A 24,389-nucleotide genomic window follows, 5' to 3' on the forward strand; every position below is an offset into this window, starting at 1 on the left:
AATTCTGTAAAATCAATTTTCAAGTTATCCATCCAGCTCCAGAGCCTACTTTCCAGCCTCACAGACTGAAGTCTAACAAGCTGAACAAATTTTGTCTTTGCAGTTCCTTGCTTAACACCACGGGGAAAATTCTGTCAAAATCTAGATGCTTATACTAATGATAGAGGGAGGAGAGAAAGTCCCTTTTCAAAAATCAGCACAACAAAATGCTTTTCTAAAAAAGTAGAAAAAGAAGTGTCTGAGGGTGTCCTGCACACAGAAACAAAACCAAAGCTTTTGATACATGGGAGTGCATATAAAACCTTCATGAATCAGTGACAGTTTTTTAAGCCATAAGATACTGAAACTATTTTCAAAATCTCTATCACAAATATTTTAAAAGATTTTCAGTAAATATAAAATTACTCTAGATAATACTTCAGTATAAAAATATTTTATTAGGTTCATACTTTGCTGAATTCAGATTCACCCAGATGCAGAATTACAAGGAAGAATATAAACTGGGAGACTTGATTCTCAGAAATAGCAATCAAATCACAAAGATGGAGCAGCACCTTTCAAGACTGATTTCTATAGTAAAAAGCCATAATACCAAATTTGTCAAAAATGAATCTGAAACAGTTTCCTCTGTGACAAACCTCAAGAAGTAACAGGTCCAGGTGCTGACAGTAATCTACACACTTATCACACACTCTTCTTGGGAAGCTTGCCGTAAGTGCCTGTGCAAAGCTACAAACAGGTAAAGGCAAACAGCAAATATCAACATCCTGTCACTGCTTAATTCCCTCAAAATACTTTGAGCCTCCCTGCCTTGATCTGGCACATAACTGAGAATATTCTTTAAATTACTTTGTCATGCAATTGTAGTTTTCTGCCAGGATACATGAAGGTTTCTAACAATGACAGTGGTGCTATTTGCTGATCTCAGGACTGCAAGAGCACTTATCATCTCTGCTAACATTTAAACTCAAAATATGCTATGCATTTTTATGCTGATGGACTTCCACATTGCATCATCCCAGAAGTATAAAATACTGAACATTAAAAATCCTAATATTAACATGACAGCAAAACTGTTTTTCAATACATTTTAGTATATTTTTGGAAAATATTTTTTGATACAGAAACCTTAAAGTTCCTCGATGTTTCAAGTGGGGTTTTTGCCTAATGTCTCCTGATATGCAATGAATCTTCTCAAATTCATCTTCACATTGTCAAGAACACAAAGTTGATCTGTACTATATTGTCCTTTGCCTTCTTTTCGTATCTGAAAAACCAAAAAACACATACTTTCACTAATGGAGAAGTTTTTCCTATTAGATCCCCAGAAGCTGGTAAAGTTTAGAGGTTCTGTAGCAAGCCATGCTATGTATGCGTTTTGACAACACCAACACGTTCGTGTGTGCACATTCACCACTAGCAAATGTTTCTGCAAGTCACATCACTCCAGTACAACATTTCTGCTTAAAACTATGCTACAAGTGGCATCTTATTTCACTCCTAAATCTAAAACATGCACTTACTAACTGCTTTTCAAATTAAAAATCTTACACACCTAACTGATCAAACGACTGTAGCCCTGTCAAATATCCATACGTGCTTAGTGATAGGACTATGAAAGTCACTCCTCAGACTTCACCCAACTAAGAAATAATGCACTGAAGGCCATTCTCTATTTAAGTCAAAGCTACACTTAAAATTACAGCTTACAATTTTGGCTGTACAGTTCTTGGAAATACAGGATAATTAACTAACAACAGAATAAAAATCCACATGCAACTACTGCAAATTAAAACCAGAAGATGTGAATGTAAATTCAGAGGAGACTTCTCCTTCCCAACAAATTAGCTGCTCTCTCTCCTCCAGAGACATCTAAAAGATTATTTTTACAAGAGTTTCAGAAAAAATAATCAATTGCACATCACTAATGCTGACAGTATAGCATAGATGTTGCAATGCTGTTACCTTAACAATTCTATAAACTGCAAGGTGAGTGCATTTGGTTTCTCTAAAGCAGAATAGCAGGAATTTAATTATTTGCTTTCATTTTTTTTCCCATCATCTCATAAAGTCATACATTCCTGCTTAATTATCTCTCCTAGCTGCCTAAATCACAAACCTGAACCCACGCAGTGAACTGAGATACCAAGCTGGCTGTATCTGATGCCTACCCTCATTTTGAACACTGGCTGAAATTCTTTCAGTGCTGGAAGCAACTTCATCTGTACTGCTGCTTTTTCTGCTTCTTTACCATCTGCAAATACATCAAAAAGGGCATCCAAGGCTTCCCCTGCTACCACAAGAGAAGACTCCTTCATAGCCACCTCAAGAAGAAATTTTCCAATCATCTAAATACAAGAAAGAAAAATTGAGTTTTCAAACACTGCATACGACAATTTTTAAAAGTATCAAAGTTTCAGGCTTTCCACACAAAGTAGGCTTTTTCACCTTTAGTGTTTCAGCTGTATCTTGTACTTTGGCCAAGACGCTGCCAGAAATTCCAAGGATGCTCACTACATTCACTCTCACACTGGCATTGCTGCTGTGAATACTCGCTTCACATAAAGCCAGGAGCTGCTCAGGAGTCATACACTGATCAGCAAAAGAAAGAAAGGAAAAAAATATGTATTAACATTTCCAGAGAAACTTCAAAACATGAAACTTAACTAATGTGCTTCTACAGAACACTCAGGCAAATCTGTAATAGGAAAACAGAAATTCCTATATTATGAAGGGTACACAGATTCTTGAAAGTGTAATCAATAAGAGAACAGTTAAACTTTCCCTTTCAAATTCATAAGGTGTTTCTTTCAGAACTTAACTAAAGCTTTGTGAAGCTGAAGGAAAAAAGTTCTGAGCCAAAAGGGATTTTCACAAATCTACGCAGCTCATTAGCTATCCAGCTCGTTACAACTTATAGAAGCTCATATTTCAGTTTAAAGCCAGAAAGGACCAGCAGCCCACCTAGTATTACATCTTGTATAACAAATCACTAGGCTTCATTTCTATATTTAGCTCATGCCCAATGCTGGATATTTAATTCAAGTCCAACAAGCATTCTAGAAAGTCCAGCTTCAACTGGATGACATCAGGAAATAAAGAATCCATATGTCTAGGTGGTGTTAGCAGGTAATGTACTTGTCATTCTAACCATCTCACCCAAAGTTTTTATTGCTATTTTAATTTTTAAAACATTTCACCTGTTTATGTAGCAAAGTGTTCCTGTAAGGTCTATGAACCTACTGGAACATTTGAGCTTGATACCTCTTACCTGGGAGATGTTCTTTGATGCCATTGTTTGTAAGAGAGCTCTCAAAGCACTGGTTATGGCTTCCAGGAATTCTGTGTCTTCAGGGAGTTCTGTTAAAGAATTGCACCCAAAGCCAAAAGTTAAATGAGAAGATAAGGATACAAGAAGCATGAATTCCTTAATCCTTAATTTTTTCCTTCAAGTACTACCAAAACCAGAAAAAGCTAGATTTTCAGTAACTGATCTTTGTAGTTGCAACCATAGTGATTTTTTAAATTCAGTAGTAATTCTATCTGGAAATTAGATATATTGTTCTTTCATGGCACTTACTTTCACAGAATCATTTGTGTGAAGGGACCCTTAAAGGCCATCTAGTCCAACTCCCCTGCAATGAACAGGGACATCTACAGCTCCATGTGGTGCTCAGAGCCCCATTGATTCTGACCCTGAGTGTCTCCAGAGATGGAGCATCCACCACTTCCTTGGGCAACCTGTGCCAGTGCTTCACTACTCTTTTCTTAAAAACATTTTTCTTGCATCCAATCTAAAACTTGTGCAGAGCAAAGGGGCAGGATCACCTCCCTTGCCCTGCTGGCCACTTTTCTTTTGATGCAACCCAGGATACAGTTGGCTTTCTGGCCTGTGAGGGAACATTGCTGGTTCATGTCCAGCTTGACATCCACCCAAGTCCTTTTCTGTAGGACTGTGTTCCACCCTTACACCCTCCAGCCTGCACTGATAGCAGGGGCCGCCATGACTCAGGTGCAAGACCTTGCACTTGGATTTGTTGAACCTCATGGAGTTTACTTGGACCCACTGCTGGAGCCTGTCCAGGTTTCTCTGATGGCATCCCAATCCCTTGGGCAGGTCAACTGCACCACACAGCTTGGTGTCATCCACACACTTAATGAAAGTGCGAAAGTGTGTTTCAGGACATCCTGGTTAAGACGCTTGTTAAGACTGTTCTGACACCATAGTCAGAATAGAAGATTGAAAACCGTGTGTCACATGTGGCCATATTACAGGAACTGAGAAAATTACAGAAGCTGACTGAGTTCTTTAACTCCTTTCTTCTAAGCAGGCTTTTTTAAACACTCAGAACATTGGGGTCCTTCCAACTCATGCAAAGAGCATGCTTTCCAGTGGTTTAACAACCTTTCAGAAACGTACAAATCAAACAGTGCATTATTTCTGTTAACTACAAATTCATCAGTTGGAGTCATTGCCTTCAGTGCACATTCTGCATTCTTCAAAGCTTTTTATTTTAAGGTGTTGCAATTTTCTGGACTATTCCAGAAACAGAAACTCTTGCCAACTTAATACGCATCTCCACCTCTCCTACCTAGGAAATAAAGATCAAGTTGCTTTTCTTCAACTGTAAACCACAAAATTCCTTCTAAACACTTGGTGACTTATCATCTCTAACAGTTTCCATTAGTTAGCATTTAATTACTAACAAAATATTTAAACTAATTGTAGACCCCACTGTTTTTAGCTTGTCATTTCTTCAGTTTCACCTAAGAACTTCCAGACTATTCCAAAGTATAATATGAAATCTTGCTTATGTTTTCACATTTATTTTCATTTCCTGCATTTTGTTTTTTTCAAGCACTATAATCACATCACATGCTTTTAATATGACATTTTTTAAAAAAGTGTGTTTTGCAGGCAGATGCATCCTCAAGCAACAATGCAGCGTCATACTACACAACAAATAAGGACTGCATACACCATATTTGTGGTTACAAATGAAGTCACAAATGAAGGAAGGGAGGAAAACTGATCCTCTCAAGCTTTTAAAAGGCAAGAAATGACAAATGCATATGCTAGACTTCAGATCCATCTTAGGAAATACATTTTCTGTCAGTTTTGAGATTTGGCAGGTTCCTCCAGTCTCTAAGAATATCTCTGATTTAATGATGAGCCATATCACTGACCTTAAAAACACATTAGTAGAACAGTTTGAATGAAGCAGCTTACCAGGGAACCAGATCACTGAGTTGGAACCAGCTGTTTTTTTAAAGTCTTGGTTCAGCTTCTCTACTATTAGTAACAGAAATCATATAATAAGTGGTCCAGCAGTACTACTTGAATGACTATGATCTGATCTAAGGGATTGCAAGAAGTAGCTGGAAATGCTAACTGCCACGTACCTGCACTAGGCCATCCATTATGGATACTAGCAGATCTACAGGGAAACCATCACAGTATCTCTATGAAATAATGTGTCTTGGATGAATTACAGTGGATGCATGATAGTGTTCACCAGGACATATTTGATATATTTGATATTCTAAACCAGTATCATTTTTAGAAAAATTAAATTATCCAGTTTATTGACTTCTCCATTCAAACTGAACCACCATCATAACATGAAGTGGTTATCTTATGCACATTTGCACATTTCCTTACTATAAAACTGTTTTCAATAAAGCTGTGCAATCACATGTATAATGCATGTCCTAGAGACAAGAAGGCTGCCATCTTTCCTACTGCAGTATGCACATGCATTCTGGAGATCTTCGCAACAGCCACTTTGACCATTATTTCAAATAAAAATATGTGACAGACTGTCCTGGATACTCTTCCCTCATGAGCATTTCCACATTTAAAGGAAAAAGGTCCCATCTTTCTCATGACACAGCTGATTGATGAAAAATTGCTATTATCACTAATATATTCAAGAAAATAGTTTTGGTCTCAAAGCAAGGGAAGATTCATCTGCTAACTTAGTGACTTTCTTCTTGCACGCATAAACATAATACAGTCTTGCATTAGAAGTGTAATTGCTCAAGATTCAATTTGAGTAAACACACTATACCACTGTACACTGCTCTGTCAGCATGTTTCTGATACTCAGTATCCTTATTTTGAATGATTAATAGAATACAATTATTAATAAAATGGCAATAAAACCTAAGATGCATAGTGGCTACCTATGCATGTGTAGACCTACATGACAGGCCAGCAAGCCTCTAAACACCTTACCTGCTTTAGAAAAGATCAGCTGTGAGAGATGCTGTGCGAGTGACTGTAGTGCTGAGGCTCCTCCAAGGCAATCCACATCTGACACCAACAAAATGCTATGAAGACAGGTTAAAGCTCTACACTGCACTGTGTTTAGTCTGAAATGAAAACAAAAAGTGCACTTAGCAGACCTTTGTAAATAAATGCAGAAATACAGAGAAGGATCTTAATTTAAGTAAGGATGTAATCTGGTGTGCGGTTTACCCAAAGATCTGCATCTCTTCACTGAAAGTGAAGCATCAGATCTGCCATTTTCCAGATCTTAAAAGTAACCCAAAATGAACAGTCCTTCTAAGAGCTCTAAAACTGAGTATATATAAAAAGTAGTAAGAGAGACAATGAAATTCCTACTTTTTAATTAACGGTTTCCAAGACGGATTGTGCATACAGATGTCTAGAGCAACACTGTTCGGAAAAGCAGTTTTTTCAAGAATCTGGGGAGGGGAAAAAGAAAGGTTTAGCAAGAAGGCTTTTGTTTTTCATCTCTAAAGCATGGGGATGGGAAGATTGAATTTTTAGCTTAATGTCAAACAAATACCTCAAATATATGTATTTCATACTTGTCTGTCCTCAAAGCTTCGAAGGTAACAAACACTCACATGCTAAAAATGTTAAAATCTTCCTCATTCACTCAAAAATGGAGCAATCAAACACAGGTTTAGCACAGCTTTTCTTTCTGTACTGTGCATCAGGTGATTTTCTAGATCTCTACTATTCTTTTTCATTTTTTTAAATCTCTCTTCTCACAAACTGTTACAGAATTCTCAGATAGCTGCAAATTTAAAAGACTTTAACATGAAGCTTACACTGCCTGCTATTGAGTACAAAAAGCCCTGAAAGTTTTCACCTCAAGTGAATGCTGATCACACTAATAATTGGGTTGAGATCAGGAATCTTATATTTGCAACCCTATATAACAATTATCAAAACAATTCTGGAACAAGAGCAATTTAATTTTTGTCAGTGTCAGATATTGTACTTCAGACACCATGTATTAAATAGGGTAAAAGAGGAACGTGCATTTTTTTCAGTGCTGACTACTGTTATTCACACAGGTTACTTCCAGTTCCCTCAGCTAACACGGACATTTGGCAGCCAAGCTTCTAATCAAGTTTCCCTTTCTTTTTGCAGGTCATCTCTTTCACAACCAAATCAAGAAATAACCTTTGTATTTTGAAAAAGCCAAATTAATTATAACACAACAAAATGGCCAAAAAACAAACAAGAGACAACAAAGCACAAGGGTTCTAAAACATAAGAATCTTCTATTCCAACTTACATTATTTAGACAAAGACAACCCATGAGATGTTGCTACATCTCCAGGAGAAAACAAAAACCAAAATAACAACAAAAAAGCTAAGTTGTCTTTAAATAAATTTCATCTTCTCCAGGTGGAGTGGAGAGATTTGTTTGCCTAACTTAGGATATAAATCGGACACAAATGAGAGAACGTAGCACATGTTGGAAACAAAAGAAAATACCTTCTTTGGAATGAGGTTGTTCAGAAATGCTGAGTGAACCTCAGCAGAGAGGCACAGGGGTGACATCAGCAGCCCACTGCCCTCACTGTACGAGTTTTCCATAAACAGGTCACTTTCATCACTGCTGGAGAGCTCTTCCCACTCATCATCAGAGGGATCTGAAAACAGAAGAAAGATTTGTAAATGTGACCTCACTACAGAATTATACCTGGCTCCAGCTCTTGGTTTAAGTCTTAAGTTCCAGTGCCCTAATGAAATACACATAACCCAAGAACCATTAGGCCACAGTTACAAATGTAGTACCACTTTTGTTTAAGCTGTCACACTAAAAAAATAACTTATTTTATATTCACTCATGGAACATGTACTCTTATGAAAGAGATTCTCCAAACACAGACACCTCATCCTCTGGTCTTAACTATACTTTACTTAAAGATATCAGATAAGGCACAAAAGAAGCATTTCTTGAGAAACATTAAACATTTACTGAGATTTTAACTTGGACTGTACCAATTTGCTTTTTGAGATAGATTCAACCATGCACACACATTCATTTAACCTGTTTAATACCTGTAATCAGATTAAGGCAATCGTTTTGTCTAAGAATGCTGAAGTCGCAGAGAGACCTCTTCTAAGTGGGCACTAATGGGGTTGGATGAAGGTGATGCTGTTTTCACAGAAAGCTAGTGAAAAGGAAATCTTGACAACACAGCCAGCCAAAGCAATCTAAATTACCTTTGACAGCTTTTTCAGACAACATATTTTAAGTAAATTAGAAGTACAAATATATAAGTTAAGCTGGGTTGATATTTTCTGTAGAGACAGCTGCGGGGAGAGGTGTTGAAGTAAGGATATCAATGGACACAGCTACAACAAAGTAAATAATGTGTCTGTGGCAAAAAGTTGCCTTGGCCTGATGAGCACAAGTCCATCACCTACATTTAACCTGATATTCCTACATCCACAGGATTTACAGTAAGCTATCTAATGTTTCAGATCTGGTTACATTTTAACGAGTGCACAACTGGTGTTTACACAAATTCTAAGTCTACAAGTAGGAATGATCCTCCTCACTTAATGATGAAATTTCTCCCCCTGTTAAAAAGTCAGGATATTTAACTAATGTGACAAAATTATACATATTAATATCTACCATCATGTAATTTTGTCTGACAAAAGATTAATGTGTCATCTAGTTCCTATAGAGACTAGTGCACTACCATGCACTTCTTCTGTGGCAAAAGGTAAAGTCATTCACTTAGAATACATTCATTTACTCTCTTATTGTACTTCTCCTGCACTGAGCACCTGCATTCAATAACAACTTTATTTAAAAGGTGATGACTACTTCTATATGATGCAAAGTAACTTGTTAGGCTGTGACCACCTGATCACATGGTCAAATTCTTTTCCTTATGGTAACACCCAATTAATTCTACCTCCACAATGCACTGTGTTACTAACTTCTGCGTGAGAAAACATGTCATCTTTCATGTTCTACCAACAAGGCCCTGCCCCAGTGCAAGAACAAACATGCAAATAAAGCTGACATCTCCTTTTCAATACATTTCTTGCAGATGGAAGCAGTTTTGTTTTGTTTTTTAGAAGCAGCATCTTAAAGCAAAGAAAGAAAAAAATCTCAGAAAATTAAATGATCACTGTACTACCAGCTGACCTAGCAATTCAGCAACAAAAACAACAGCAGTGGCATCACAGCTCAGAGAGCAGAAATTGGATCAGTCCACAACTAAGATCAGGTTTCTTGTAATGTTCTTGGAAATACAGCAGCATTTCCTGTGGCAATCCTATCCTAACTAGGGTTGACAACCTGTGAACTTTGGACAACTGTGCTGATTCCTGACTGCTTGCTCCATGCCTGCTAAGGATGAGAGTACTGTTTCTCCTCCCAAATGCCAGCCAAAAAACATCTATTTGTCAGCCTGGTTATTTCCCTTAGTTGTGTGGCAAACTGAGTGTTTTCATCAAGTCAGCATAATGGCAAAAGCTATTTTAGTTATCAAATAACTTGAAAATTAATTCAACAACTGTTTCTGGATTCCTCTTAACTTCTACTGACTACAATTTTGTCTGCCCATGTATGGGTGAAATACTGCAGTGAAATACAACACAGTCAACCTTACATTACACTGAGTGAATGGCAGAATATGCAGCTCATCCGCAAGAGATTTTCCAATTAAAGGGGAGAGCTTATGAATTACAGCTCATTAGATGAGAAACACAGTTACAAAAAAAGCTTCACATATAAGGTGAAGAATTTCCTTCTGCCATAGGAGAAAAAAATCACCAATGTGAATACTTGGGTATTACTGTGGATTTTATTAGGATGTGAAAAGATTTACCTACAAAGTTATCTCCTATATGATTACTTTTGCATCAGCCTCACAAATTGTGTTAGTGACTAAAATGCACAGGATTTTTGTTTTTAAACAGAATTTGTGAATCACTTATTTGTCTCCCCATGGATTTGGAGAAAAGCCATCAACACGTTGATTATCAGAGTTCAAAAAAAGATATCCTATACCTTTTTCCTACTCCCCCTCCAGCATTTTTCTTTAAAAAAAAAAAAAAGGAAAAAAGAAAGCTCATCAAGGCAGAGATCTCAACAGTCTACATCTGCACTGCTGTTGCTAGAGTTTCATGCAAAAGCCACCTCTTACTTCTTCTGCAACAGAAGTAGTACCTAAATGTAAGATGTGCAGTAATTCAGTCAAAACCAGAAGAATTCTCTCCTTAAAAAAATAGATACTCCATTCCTGTAACAGGAATATTGTTACTATATAGTATCAATATTGTATCAGATTAACACTCAGACTGCACTCTAACTGAACAAAGAATTTGTTGCAGGACTGTTATCTTTGGCACAAGCACTCAGAACAAAGCCTTCCCCTTTAAATCATACGGTATGTGCAGTACAAAAAATGTGTAATAGTAGAAGTTATTTAAATGAGAAAAATACTTAAATAAGTAGTAGAATTAATTACTGTGATTGTCAACCAGATGAGGGCATCAGGCAGGAATGACAATTCTATGCAAATTCACCTTAAAGGTTAAGATCACCAAATGGCAAACTAAACATGACTTATCCCAGAAACTAAAGCCACACCACCACTTGCAATGGAGGGAGAGATTCCTACAAACCTTCACTGCAGCACATATTAACAATGATTTCCAGAGCAGTCTGCTGAGCCATCAGTAAGGCTGTCACTTCTTTCAGTTCCCATTTATCAGACTAAAGAAAAAAAAGATGCAAAATTTAATTTTGGAAAACAATATTTCAGTGCAATTTAAAGCATCTAGACTGTCAGTGAAAAATACAACCCAGCCATTCCTCTTCTCACCCCTCAGCAATTTGAGAAAACATTAAGATCTATCTACCTATCATCACTCTGACAGATATTTCAGATGACCATCTCTACTAGGGATCAAATTTTACTTTTAAAAATCTCATCTGAACTACAGTTGTAACAGAAAAGATTACTAAGATGTTACCTAAAGTCCTAGCAGAAATATTTATTTCTACTTTATTTTTCACACACAGAACAGTGAATGCATTTGTTATCTCTCTGCAATCTCCACTGAACGCTAAAAGTCATGAAACATCACACTCACCTTACGCAGGGCTCAGGACTTCCTGCACTAGCTAGAGGTAAAAGAGTCAGATAAGCCTACACTTCCCACTAGCCGACAAAATGGAAATGTGCTTTCCTTATGTGTTGCTCAACTTGACCACATTTGAACAACTTGTGCTGAAATTCTCCACGCTCAGCTCTGAAGTCTTAGCTAAAACAGACAAGCCATTTGGGAGTTGAGATTAGTGACTTTAGCAGTTACTCTGGCAAACACTAGACAGCAACAGCCATTCAAACGCACAAAGCTCCCAGAGCCAGCCAGACACACTTACTGGAAGCAGGTCTGAGATGTCATGTTCTCCACTGCCTTTTCCTTTAGGTATTTCTTCCATGCCATCATCTTCACTTATAGCACAGTTGTCTGTAACATCAATCACGTTTTCCTCGGTTTCTGCCTCTGCAGCAGGTTTTAATCTGTTTTTTTCAGCTTCATTCATACGAATAATTGTTTCACCAGCATCTACTGCTAATGATTCTGAGAAAATCTTCAGGATTGCATTAACCATGTTTCCCAGGCTGCCTGGTGGAATGGTTTCCTTGATATTCCAGATGGTGCCTATACATGAAATAGTTGAAACATAAAAATGCATTAAATTGTCAAATCCCAGCTCTGTAAGAGCTGTATATTTTGTGAAGACACAGTCTCTGTGAGTTACAATACTTATGGCTTGTATTTCTGCATGAGTCCACAATCTTTTCTCCACAGATCTGCATTTTTCTTTTTAGCATTCCATACACTGCTATGTAATAGCTGCCCAACATTCACGCCTCAAGCTTGGAGAAATTCCAGTATGTAAGAATACACGTAGTATTTATAAGGAGTTATGTTGACAATTTTACCTTTAGGAAAAAAAAAAAATTAAAATCCACAAGATAATTATTTTCTGAGTATTCTCAATTAAACTCATTTATTGCACTCCAGTACTAAAAGTCACCATGGTTGAGCAGTTGAGGTAGAGAGAACAAGGCAGAAAATCTGAGGTAAAAAACCCCACACTTGAGGTAAGATCAAAACAATGCCTGTACTACTTATCACTGACTCATTTGACTTGTGAAAACCAAATGAACATTTAAGATGGATGACCACAGTAACAAATTCAGAATCAAGCATTTGAGATGATTCTTTACAGACATTTGGGTCTATGTTTTCAGTACAGCACAAAACACAATCCTAAGAGGAAGAAATAACTTCATGAACCAACTATGCAAGCACTGCTTACAGCTAATGTCAGGACATCATCACAAGAGGATGTGAAGATGAGAAGAGGAAGCCTTCCGGCTCTCCCATCCTCCTTTACCTCTTGTGCCACCCAAAACAACAGAAGGAATGCCCCAGACACTCTACCTGCTATCAGTGTTCTCAAAAGGATGTGCTTCATTGTGCTCTCTGGACACAGCATCACTGTTTCCAAGACTTGCTGCACAGGGGCACTGAATGAAGAAAGGAGATCTGGATTATCTTCTGTCACTGCCTGTAAGCAATTTGCTGCAGCAAAGGAAAAAAGCAATAATTAATTAACAAATCCAATAGTAAATTTCAGTCTCCTAACAAGAAAGCACTGTACTCCTGAAAGTTGGAATAATTAAACACAGGGGAAAAATATGCAATGCAGCTTCGTACTGTAGCAGCATGACACCATCCTTCACAATTTGTGGCTGAGGTTAACAGACATACTTCAGCAAACATGCTGCAGGTAGGGCAGTGAGGACAGTGCTGTTGGACACAGAACTTGTATCAATTTCAGCTACATGAAATTCAATTTCTGCACTGTATACTGATTAAGGAAAATACAAAAGAAAGTGCTGCAAGCACAGACACCACTGAGACTATATAAGACCATAATTACAATACTACTAATAAAAATGCGTTCACAATGATAGGAGCCACTTAATTTTTTTTTTGTTTTGTTTCCAGATGGACCATATACTTTGATCTACTGAAAAAAATAATAAAAAAAATACACCTCCCTCAAGCACTTTCTTTCCACAGACTTTTTCCACCCATGTTACATGGTTACCATCCAGGCTCCATTCCCCTTTAGGACTTCTGAACACAGTATTGTTCAGAAGGGAATTCAAAGTCTTATATCCAGTGTGCTGTTTAAGCAACACTAAGGCAGGTGCATTATGCAGTGGGTTTGACATCAGTGTTACATTCAGACAGTGAAGAAAAAAACCCAAATCTTTAGATCCCATCTCCTCTTTTTGTAACTTACCTACTGAAATAGCCAGATCCACATTCGTGGAAAATTTCTTAATGTAATGTAGCACAGCCTCCAGACACCCTTCTTTATTGAATATGGATACTGCTGTACCATTGCATTCACTAATGCATTAAAAAAAAAAAAAAAAAAAAAAAAAAATCAATAAAACACTTTTCCCAGGAGAAAATAATTCTAACGAAATTTTAAGTAACACATACTTGGTATTTTTCACATTTATAGTTTTAAGACCTACTTAAGAATGACATATTAGCCAAAGAGCTCATCACAGTTATGGCCAACCCTACAAAACACAGAAAAACGGGCTGGGATTCCCGGGATATCTCTGAGAAAAGCTGCCCTGTGTCAGCTGCTTCCTCACACACATTATTCAGGAGTTTATCAGGCCAAGAGCAACCTTCTGTGAACAGAACCAGCACAACAGGCAGCCATGGGCCCTCCACCAGCCCACGTGGATGACTTCACCCTCACATCCTGACAGAGACTGGGCTGCTGCCTCTCCTATCACTGCAGTCATTTACTCTGCAAAGTGACCGCTGCCCGATATCCAGAAAGGTACACCAAAACAATGCTAAATGTGTCGTTTCTTTCTGTTATCAACTGTGAAATTCATATCTCCTCAAGTTTTCACAGCTACTTCAATTTTTCAACTAAAATATTAATACAAGACAAATTCTAACTAAAAAAGACACAGGACCTAACTACCTACAGTGCTCTTCAGAAATCCACTTGTGAAAATACTGTCTCAGCATCAAGGCCAGCCCCAGTTTGATCAGCACCACACTTAGCAGTGATGCCAGCAGTTCGTGATCAGAGCCACAGGGTTCAATGCACAAAGAAGGGACTTAGAGCACGCTTAATGACTGCAGTTCCTCTTCCAAAGCACTGGTGTCTACAAAAGCTGTCATAAAAAAAAGAACACTAAAAATTGTCCATATAGGCCATGCAAGGTGCTGAGCAAGCAGTTCCTGCACTGCTTTCAACCCCTTGAAAACACGCTTTACAGATAAGGACTCAAGTCAGCATCCAGTCAGACAGACAGGGAACTCCTTTGCAATACTGTACTGCACAAAACAAAATTCTCTATGGACCAGAAATGCACAGCTGTTACAAAATAAAGAGAAAACCAAATTCCAGGAGAACTTTCAGAAAAGATTTTCATTTAAATGTGCATTTACTCTCCATTTACTTAGTGGTTCCAGTGCCGATTACTAACTGAGCTACTCATATTCTTTTCTCACATAATTATGCACATCTATTAGTGCTTCAGTCACTACAGGGCAGTTTGTTCCAACACTTAATACTAACTTTTGGGAAGACCTGCAGAGAGAGTAAGCTGTAAGAAAAGCAAACCAAAGCTCAAACATCTGCCCCCTGTATTACAGCAGACATTGATAAGGCTGCATGCAGCACCACCCAACTCAAACTGTACAACTGTCTTCACAGAGTCTATGACAGAACATTCAGAAAACAGCATCCCAACTGAGGATGATCGATAGAAAGAAACTAAAGACCACCTTCATGTATTTTTAAAATCTTCACTTATGAGTTGATCTTTTATCACGGATTACCTTTGTATTTCAGATGTGGACCCGCCATATGACTAAGTCAGTCACATCAGGAGCTGAAGGCAGAAATCAGGTGGGCAATTGAACACAGCTGCTCGTGCAAGGACAGCTGCTTCCTTTCTGCCTCAGCCACCGTGCTCTTTCAGCAGCAACTTCATTTAGCTTTTCTAAGAGACCAGTGCTAATGCAGAACTCACCACACATTCCACAGCAAGTTGATAGCCTCGTTGGCTATATCTTCAATGTAATTTTTGTTCATCTCTCTGTGTTTCTTCGGGGAGAGCTGGTTAGCATCTAGTCCATTGCTACACTACAACCAAATAAGTAAAATAGAGTTGGAAAACAAGCCAAGAGAAAAGCCAAGATTTAAAAAGTTCAAAGCAGAGGGAATTGAGAAATCTCTCATCAAATGTTTAATATCAGAAAACCTGACTAGTTTTCTGTTCACTGTGAAAACTGGGTCACAGCGGGATTGAATGATTGATTTGTTTTCTCCTGTAGAAACAGACTCCTACAGCACTAGCTTTGTACTCAGACTTCAGGAACACTTTTTTTTTTTTTTTAATAAAGAAATACTTAGCAATTTTAGAACCTGAAAAGCCATTTCTTGCTAATAGAGCTTGTATGCAATTTTCAGCAGTTCTAATCACAAAGACTTATTCTGCTATATATCTTACTGTGCTCTACAGTAATACTATTACTCGTATTTAATATACACTGAAAACATACAGAAAATGATGGTATTGCTCAAAGTTGCTCATACAAAGACAGCAGCTGACAGAACCCAATGCAGTTTCCAAACTGCACTGCAAACCTGGACCAAAAAACAGTGCTCAGTACACACTGTTTTACAAAAGCAGTAACTACTCAACTCTAATTTAAGCTTTCATTAAGACAAACTGTTCACCAAGAAACCTTAGTACAATAAAGATGTGCAAAATATCCTGACAGATAGAACAGACTACTCTTAAATGCCATTCCTGATCCCAAATCACCAGCCTGCTTAAGAAAAAAACAACCCAGGCAACGCACCTTACCATGGACCCAAACTGCCAGCTCAGGAAGCACATAATTTTGTAGTGTTTTAGATTTACATATATCTATGTAGAGTTGTAGTATTGTAGGTTTACTAACAAATCCTAATGATGAAAAAGCAATATATTCTGTATCATGTGGGAAATACTCAAAACGTACAGCAGTTAACGCTCCTAAAGATAAGGAGAGGCTATTAGGTCTACTGAGACACTCTTTTAAAGACTTCTCCCAAATATCTATCTTAAAAGTGCTGCAAAAAATGGAACTACTTTGGAAATAAAGATATATAAAGAGCCAGATCAATTTAAAAACAGACTAAGAATAAGCACACCTCTTTGAGAAGTGCCACAAGGGGTGTCATGACGTCCTGGGTCACCATGTCATCACAGACTTCAAATCCTCCGCAAGCACTCAGATTTCTAGGAAAAAATAAATTTGTTTGGATCAGATAGGAGACTTTCTAGAAACGTTTAATAATAATATATTTTTTTTACCACAGCAGGAGCCCCTCCCTGTAGCGCTGAACGCAGACCAGAGCTTACCGGAGGGCACCCGCCGCCGTCTCACGCACAGCCAAGCTGCGGTCCAGCAGCATGGGGCCCAGGCAGCGGACGACGTCCCTCTGCAGGAAGGCCGGGATGACGTGCTGCTGCTGCAGCAGCCGTGAGATGCTGGCACAGGCGTACTCTCTCACCTCGGCGCTGGGGTGCTGCAGCTGCGGAGACACAGAGTCAGGGGAGCGGGCACACAGCTGGTCTGGATCGTGCGGATGCGGCCTTTTGGCTGCAGATCACAGTTCTGAGGAGAATCGAGGGCCTTCAGCTCCTGAGCAAGCTTATAAATCTCTGCCTGAGTTATGAGGTCATCTCTACGAGCAGACAAACCCTGTTCCAGGTGTGTAATGAGAGGGCACCAGCTCAGGCACAGACCTGATGCCAGCTGGCACCAGTGGGACCTCTGACTTACGCTGCTAAAAGCACATGCAGAAGTGTGGGGGGGAAACACTGCCAAAAACAATGCCGTAAAAAATGACACCACAAGAAAAGCTGAAGAAGCCAAAGCTACACAAGTGCACGAGGCCAGAGATATCTGCCTTGGGTCAGCCAGAGCAGCCCTGCTCCGTGCCCACAGACCTGCTGCCAGGTGGGTACCAGGGCTGCACTCCATGGGAATGGCAGAGCGGCAGCAAGGGGCACAGCAATGGCTGAGATGCAACAGAGAAGATGACACCTGCCAAACAGCAGCGTGGAAAAACAGTGCATTCCCTCACCAAAACCAATTGGATCTCTCAGCTCTCTCACCCTGGTGTGGGTGTATCTGTGTACTTTTTTTAAGTAGTGGATAGGTCAGTCCAGAAAAATAATCAAGCAGCACGTTGTTCAATCGGTCACTTGGGTGAACAAAGGGACTTGTTCACCTAAATGAAAGTAGGCTTTTACTTCCAATGCTAAAGCAATCCACACACGAAGGTTCCAACTACACTTCCCATCTGTAACGCTTCAATCCAAACTAACGAGTGGTGGAAGATCGACTGACCCCAACCTCTCCCAGTACTGCGTCTCGATGCCCGCAGCACGCCGGCCGGGCAGACAGACAGACAACAGTCGCGCACAGGGCAGGGCGCGGAGCACCGGCAGGGCCGGGCCGCCTTCCCGGGCCGCGTGCGGGGCAGGGCCGGAGCGGGCGGCGGCGGAGGGCGGCTCAGCCCCGGGCACCCGGGAGACGTCGGGCCGTCGGCAGGACGGACAGCACCGAGCCCTCGCCTCCGTCCCTCCCCCCACCGCCCGCTCTCCCGAGCGCGGCCTCCACCGCCCCTCCGGCCCGGGCCCGCCCCCCGCTCCCGCCCGCACCTTCTGCAGCAGCTCCGCCGCCGGCTCCTCCTCGGGGCCGCCCTCCACCTCGCGGCGCGGCTCGGGGCCGGTCGGGGAGAAGGGGACTCTCCGGAACCGCCGCGCGCGGCTCTTGCCCATGGCTCCGCGGCACCGCGCCGCTCGGCGCCGGCGCACCCACGTGTGAGACGCGGCGCAGGCGCAGCGCCGCCCCGGAGCCGCCTCCGATGGGGTGCAGCGCCGCAGCGGCACCACGGCCCGGGAGCGGCCGGACTCGGCGCCTGGAACGCGCCGCGTGCCGACCGAAACGATCCGCCCGGCAGCGGGGCGGCAACGGACGGCAGCCGAGATTCGTGCCGCTCCCCGCTCTCTCCAGATCTGCTCTTGCGCGGAACAAAGAAGATAGCGTCCGTTTATACAAAGCCTTTATTTTATACACATTTACCTACAAAATGTACAACGGTTAAAAACGATGGACGGGCGGAAGAACTGCTGGAAGGATCGCAGAGGACCGATGTCGATGCCCTAACGGTCAGTCTGTCCATAGGCTGCCTCAAGCCAGCCCGGCCCGCAGGTAGATCTACAGAAGCCGCAGCAGCTGTGCAGTTTCAGTCAACTGAGAGCTTGGGAATTTAAAAGGCACCTGAAATAACTTCAGCTCGTAAAATTCTTTGCCAGTTGAGCTATCCAAAAAGCTATGCAGGTAACATCCGCAGCCTGCTTTTAACACTTGGAATAACACGTTATTACTGTATTGTGGCACTGTTTTCTTCAACAAATTTGAAGTTACACATTTGCAATCCTAGTTTCATGTTCAGACTAATCACAGCCTAAAATCCACTCAGTGTGGTCTTCTGAATCAAGATACAGTACAGTCTTACAATCAGGAAGATGCAAGCGTATTTAAGACAATATTTAAAAGATTAAAGTCTTCTTAAAATAGCAGTGCTGTGAACCAGATCAATGAACTGCAGGTGAGCACAAGGAAAGTGACTGGTGCACTGTACACATATACACACGCAATTTGACAAATGCGATCCTCAACACAGCTGCAAAGTTCTTAAACATTAAGACCAGTTCTCTCCAGCACAGACAGTCTTTCTGCAAGTCTCTTAACCAGTTCCAGAAACAGCGACCAGATGAGGACAGCTGTAATGAGTAAGTGTGCTAATAAAACATCCCGGGAATGGCATGTGTTCTTCTCAATACTGCTCATGAGACAACAAAATTCAAACAGCAGTTGTTTTTGTCCTGAACCTTGGTGTTACTCTGCTATTTACAACAGCTTACAAATACACAACACAAATGAGGTTTGGTTTTCAAGTTCAACTCCATAGCCAATTCACATACTTTGCCTGGATGTTCTCTTCTAGCTGAAGTAAAAAAGTGACATTAATACTGAAAAGAGGTAATCAGAAGTAGCAAAAGCACTGATATGATAACAAAGAATTTGGATAAATAGTCAAGAAAGTAATATTGCACACTTTCACTGTCAACTGTATAAGACTTTCATTACTAGGCAGTGACAACCAATCCTGTTTGGTGGTGGTGGTTTTTTTGCTGTCATACTACCTTAAAAAAAAAAAAAAAGTCATTTTTGGTTTCCATGGCAGTGGAAAAAACCGAAGGAAGACAGCCCTTATTGAACATGAGGCCTAGGTTTCAAAATTAGTTTTCCAGTCTGCAAGACAGAAAACAATGAAAAAGTTAAGACCTTGAATGCTGAGCATAACTGCACTTCAATTTCACAGGCTAAGTTCAAAACGACAAATGAAACAACGCTAAATATCCTAAATTCCAGTTTTGCATGAATCCACACAATTTCATAAGGTGTATTTTTCTGAGCAGCACTTGTATACAATACTTCACATTTATTTCTGAAATATCTGCATCTTGAAAAAAAGAAAATGCGTAGAGAATGAACCATTAACACTTACATCATCACAGGACATGTTATATTCTGCCAAAACTGTTCGACATCGAGCTGCTATACTGTGAGCACTGTGTCAAGGAAAGCAGCCAGATTTGTACACTAACAGCTCACTGAAGACACAGCATTGGCATACACCAATACACTAATGACTAAAGTATTTCACTTGAAAAAACACTATCAAAGGATACATTGATGGTGCCACCACTCTTTTATGTATTCCAGCAAAGAACAAGCCTATTATAGTAATACAGCTAATTGTGAAAAACGGGTGATTCCAAAGTGATGTGAAAAACGACACCTAGGAAATAAATCTCATTAGTTTTAGCATATACTTGCTACACACAGAAAGCTGCTGTTCAGTTCAACAAATTAAAAAACTACTGCTCTTAGTGGACAATTCTTTAGACACACCTTAAGCGGCAGTATTTTGCCATTGTGCGAGGACGTAGTACAGAACTAGTCCAGATGGCTTGAGAGCCAGAACTGATCTCTGAGGTCCTTGGGAAAACAATCTTTAGCCTTTTGACTTTCAAGATACTACAGCACTTAACTGCAACACCAGGCTACGAGCAGACTGCATACAGGACTAGCACAACCTTTACCTTTTGTGTCTCTGGGTCTATTAACCAGTTCCAAGCACCAGTTGCTGTGCAGACTGATACCACTATTAGAATCACTGATAAAAGAAAGAACAAGAATGTGAGTATCATATTTTTACTCCTATCAAAAGCAGTATTTTTTTTTCCCCAAACAGAGGCTCTTAAGCACTTATTTCTTTTCCCATGTCTGAGGGAGGAAAAACCTCTTCTTGGAAGGTAGAAATGAAAATCTGTAAGCAAACTTCCACTGTTTATAACAGTAGACATTCCATACAGGTTTCCTATATAGGTACAGAAATCTAATTTCTTTCAAGTAAAAGCATTTCAATGCTTTGAAGAAACAACACTTTCTAAAACAACACAGCTAGAAAACCTAGGAGCTGGAAGACTGCAGCTAAGAGTTGTCCCAACTATTCAGTGTTCAGCTTCCATCCTGCTAGCTCCTCTATGTAGGAAAAAGCCTGAAGAATTAGCACCAACAGTTTCAGTGGCACAGCTAAGTTGTATTGTACTCCCCTCCAACCCCAACCAACACGCCTAGCAAGGAAAGTGGACACAGAAGGAAAAAAAAAAAAAAAAAAAAGAAAAAAGTACCCACAAACTTAAACAGGAGCCAGGAAACAAAACAAATACAGAATGACTTTAGAAGAATAATCAACTCACTGTAAATGAAAAAGGCTAAACACAAACTATAGCAATATGAGACACTAGCTTGACTTTGAGAGACTATAAAGGGCTGGAGAGCAGCAGGTGATAAAAAAAAGAAGGAACAAAGTAGAGAAAGCTTGTGTTCTATTGCACATTCATAAGGCTCAGAGGCTTTCACTGACAGCCTTGCAGATATGAGTATTTTTTGTTGAATGTAATGCTTGGATGGATGCAAACAGACTTTTACCATGATAAAAATAAACAAAGAGAACAAAAAACAACACACAAAGACACAACCTGGAGTTGCACATTCCATACTGATAATAAAAAGGTAAAACACAAAACAACACAAAAACAGTAACAATTTTTAAAAGAAGGTTGGAAAAGATCTACCTAAAGCATATACTTCTTTTCTGTATGAGTACTTCTTTTCTTGGGTAAAAGGAGAAAAAAAAAACCATAGCACTGAGATAAATACCCTCATCATACAGTAAAAAGTCCCTCTTATATATGAATTACAAAATTAACAAAATTGTTTCTGAGTTTGGAAACCTCAGCAGAATCTTTGAAGCAAAAAGCAGTCTATTTCCACCATGGACTACTGATCTGAAAATTGGCAGCACACCTATTCTACACACATTCTGCTTCCCTCCTCTGCCACTTCAAGCTTTCCCGTTAGAACAGATGAAAATATATTCTGCTCCTAATTCCTTCTGCTTCAGAACCCAGTGCTACAATTTATTCACTCTCACTTTGAAGGACTATCTAACCTAGTCTTGTTTGATTCCAGAACCTGAAGTGTCTGGCTGGGCAATAAGAGCTTTCAGGAAACAAGCAAAAAAGCAGAACAACAAAAAGCAGCCCAGCAACAAGTAAAAACAAAACAGAAAAAACAAAAAACCTACCACACATTAATATCCCAACTCTGAAGAATAACTCAGCCTTGAGCTCATTCTATCTTGATATCTGGCAGAGCGTTGGCTTTAAAAATGTATATACTGGATAACCAGCCAAGCCATTCTGCATACCAGATACAAACTCATTCCTTTAATTCATACAGTTTTTTATTTGTCAAATTTGTGTTCAGCAGTGGTAGGAATGATCAGTGGGACCCAGGACATTGCTTCTGAATAACAACCAGGCAAGTGAACACATTACTGCCCTACAGCAGAGCATGTAAGTGCATGCACACCACAGAAACTGAAAAAGATCATTAAGTAGAGATTGTTGTTTGGGTAAGCATAAATCAAAGCTTCACACCAGTAAATCTAAAAAGCATATAAAAGAGAATGCAACGTATCCCTTGGAACATCAAACTTACTTCTCCAACGTCCTGTAGCTGGTTGCAAACACGCAATATATTCAGTTAGCCTTCTTTCAAACGCTTTGAGATCTGAGGGAGATACATTGTAAGTGTAATTAGATCTTCATCTGCTTAGTTATACTGTGATGTAAAAGATGAAAGGAATTTGCTTTTTTTCCCCAGCACACACCTCTTTCTCAAACAGGCAGAAGAAAACAAATGCATTCATCGCATGGATGAAAAAAAGCAGTTAGAATAACTCCACCCAACTCCAGATGAAAAGCGTAACGATGCCGTTACATTAAACACGAGAAACATTCCTACTTACAGAAAACAGAAATGGTTAAGAACTCAAAGTATTTTAAACAGCTTTAAGAATACCTAGATTTAGAATAGCTTACACAGCCCCTTCACAACAAATAGATAACGTATTTTAGAGATTAATTATATCATGAAGCCTTTAGGTTCCATTACTGATATAGCAATGGAAAAAAAAAAAAGAGGTTGGCTATTTGCCAGCTGTTCAGCTATGTTGCAGCATAGCTTTGACGACATTATTTTGTAGAACACTTAATGCCATATGTCATACAGAGAGATACAGACACATACATACAGAGCAAACACTAATTCATTAATCTTAATACAATTCTTTTTTTTTTTTCCTCCCTCTAAATAGATGCTTCACCTTACTGCCATTGTTTTCTCAAGATCTTTCCATTTAAATTGCTGTTAAGAGATGAACAGCACTTCAAGTTGTTCCTAATTTGTGTAAAATCCTCACTAACCACCGCTTGTCAAGGAGCTGTTTCACCCCCTGCCTGTTAGATTCAATCTTCTGTTCAAATAGATCAATATTTGACAACATTCAGTCAAAATCAGAATTCTACCAAGAGTTAAAAAGCTTTTTAATAACAAACACATAGTTTTTCAGCTGAAGAGTTTCAGTTAACATTACCCTTAAAGTACTTTCCTTCAACTTGAAGCTATTGCTGAATTATTTAACCTATCATAGAGCAATTGGATTACAAGGAGAAAAGAGCAGGTATTATAGTCATTAGTAATGCACTTTTCCAAGTTCAAACTACTCCCAAGAAGCGTGCAGCGAGTTCGTGGCAGAAGATGACAGCGCCCTGTCTGTGGCCACAGAACTGCTAACTGCGCTAATTGATGCCAACAGCTACAGCCAGCCCGGCAATTACAGCTAACGAGCGGGGCTCCCCGCGCAGCACCAAGCTCTGTACCAGGCACCGCAGCACGGAGGGCATGGCAGGAATCCTGCTCTGCTGTCAGCAAGAGCTCTAAAAGAGCACCCCGCAGGCACAGGGACGAGCTTATCTTGGGGCCCGTGCTGTAAGAGCGGCCCCCGAGTGGGGCCACATCGCCCGACGGCCGCTTAATGGCATCCTCGCACCGTTGCAGCTCAGCGAATACAAGGCTTGATTTCCAGTGGCACAGCATGGCGAAGGCCGGCAGCGAACACGGCTTTCAGCGAACCCAACGCGCCCCCGAGCCGCTGAGCTGCCGCCGCTCCCGAGCAGGGCCTACTTACGGGGTCGCTAAGCCCAGCGGCGCCAAGGGCGGCTGGGGAAGGGCCGCAGCCCACCCCACGTACAGGACAGAGCGCCGAGGATCAGCGTTGCTGTACTCACCCTCCGCCTGCTCCAGTGAGTTCATAGCGGGCGGGCGCAGGGCGGAAGGCAATCACCGCCGGCCCGGCCCTGCTCCCACCACACACCCCTGCCACCGGCAGACCAGGCCCGTCCCCCTCGCGCGGCGCTCAGCCACACCCCCAGAACAAAGCCTCACCTTATTGGACAGCCTCCCACTCCCGACGCCCTCCTCA

At 40.4% G+C, this 24,389-nt stretch overlaps 2 protein-coding genes across 2 annotated transcripts; both read right to left on the reverse strand.

The window, feature by feature from the left end:
- Window positions 1-417: 417 nt before the first annotated feature.
- On the reverse strand, window positions 418-18,269 carry HEATR3 (HEAT repeat containing 3). The gene is made up of 15 exons (XM_085234563.1): window positions 18,085-18,269; window positions 16,777-16,949; window positions 16,566-16,653; window positions 15,397-15,509; window positions 13,626-13,735; window positions 12,755-12,895; window positions 11,682-11,965; window positions 10,919-11,009; window positions 7,760-7,917; window positions 6,629-6,711; window positions 6,239-6,375; window positions 3,272-3,360; window positions 2,449-2,592; window positions 2,172-2,348; window positions 418-1,267 (listed from the first exon to the last, which is right to left on the reverse strand). Exons 1-15 carry the CDS (start codon window positions 18,202-18,204, stop codon window positions 1,148-1,150), a joined length of 2,028 nt encoding a protein of 675 aa, XP_085090689.1. The 5' UTR covers window positions 18,205-18,269; the 3' UTR covers window positions 418-1,147.
- A 202-nt stretch (window positions 18,270-18,471) lies between these two features.
- Window positions 18,472-24,355, reverse strand: CNEP1R1 (CTD nuclear envelope phosphatase 1 regulatory subunit 1). The gene is made up of 6 exons (XM_003209759.5): window positions 24,196-24,355; window positions 22,565-22,636; window positions 20,599-20,672; window positions 20,185-20,294; window positions 20,001-20,055; window positions 18,472-19,744 (listed from the first exon to the last, which is right to left on the reverse strand). Exons 1-6 carry the CDS (start codon window positions 24,218-24,220, stop codon window positions 19,703-19,705), a joined length of 378 nt encoding a protein of 125 aa, XP_003209807.2. The 5' UTR covers window positions 24,221-24,355; the 3' UTR covers window positions 18,472-19,702.
- Window positions 24,356-24,389: the final 34 nt, after the last annotated feature.

This window comes from Meleagris gallopavo, chromosome 13 (genome assembly GCF_905368555.1).
Source record: "Meleagris gallopavo chromosome 13, MGAL_WU_HG_1.1, whole genome shotgun sequence".
NCBI lineage: Eukaryota > Metazoa > Chordata > Aves > Galliformes > Phasianidae > Meleagris > Meleagris gallopavo.

Bases quoted from the DNA above. Each gene is read 5' to 3' on its own strand.
- HEATR3 (XM_085234563.1), bottom strand. From the start codon at position 18,204: ATGGGCAAGAGCCGCGCGCGGCGGTTCCGGAGAGTCCCCTTCTCCCCG. The intron at 16,654-16,776 runs GTAAGCTCTGGT...ATTTTTTCCTAG, and splicing joins ACGGCGGCGGGTGCCCTCCG to AAATCTGAGTGCTTGCGGAG. The intron at 13,736-15,396 runs GTGAGTTCTGCA...TTAATGCATTAG, and splicing joins AACTTGCTGTGGAATGTGTG to TGAATGCAATGGTACAGCAG.
- CNEP1R1 (XM_003209759.5), bottom strand. From the start codon at position 24,220: ATGAACTCACTGGAGCAGGCGGAGG. The intron at 20,056-20,184 runs GTATCCTTTGAT...CAGTGCTCACAG, and splicing joins AGAGTGGTGGCACCATCAAT to TATAGCAGCTCGATGTCGAA. The intron at 19,745-20,000 runs GTAAGTGTTAAT...TCTGTCTTGCAG, and splicing joins ATAACATGTCCTGTGATGAT to ACTGGAAAACTAATTTTGAA.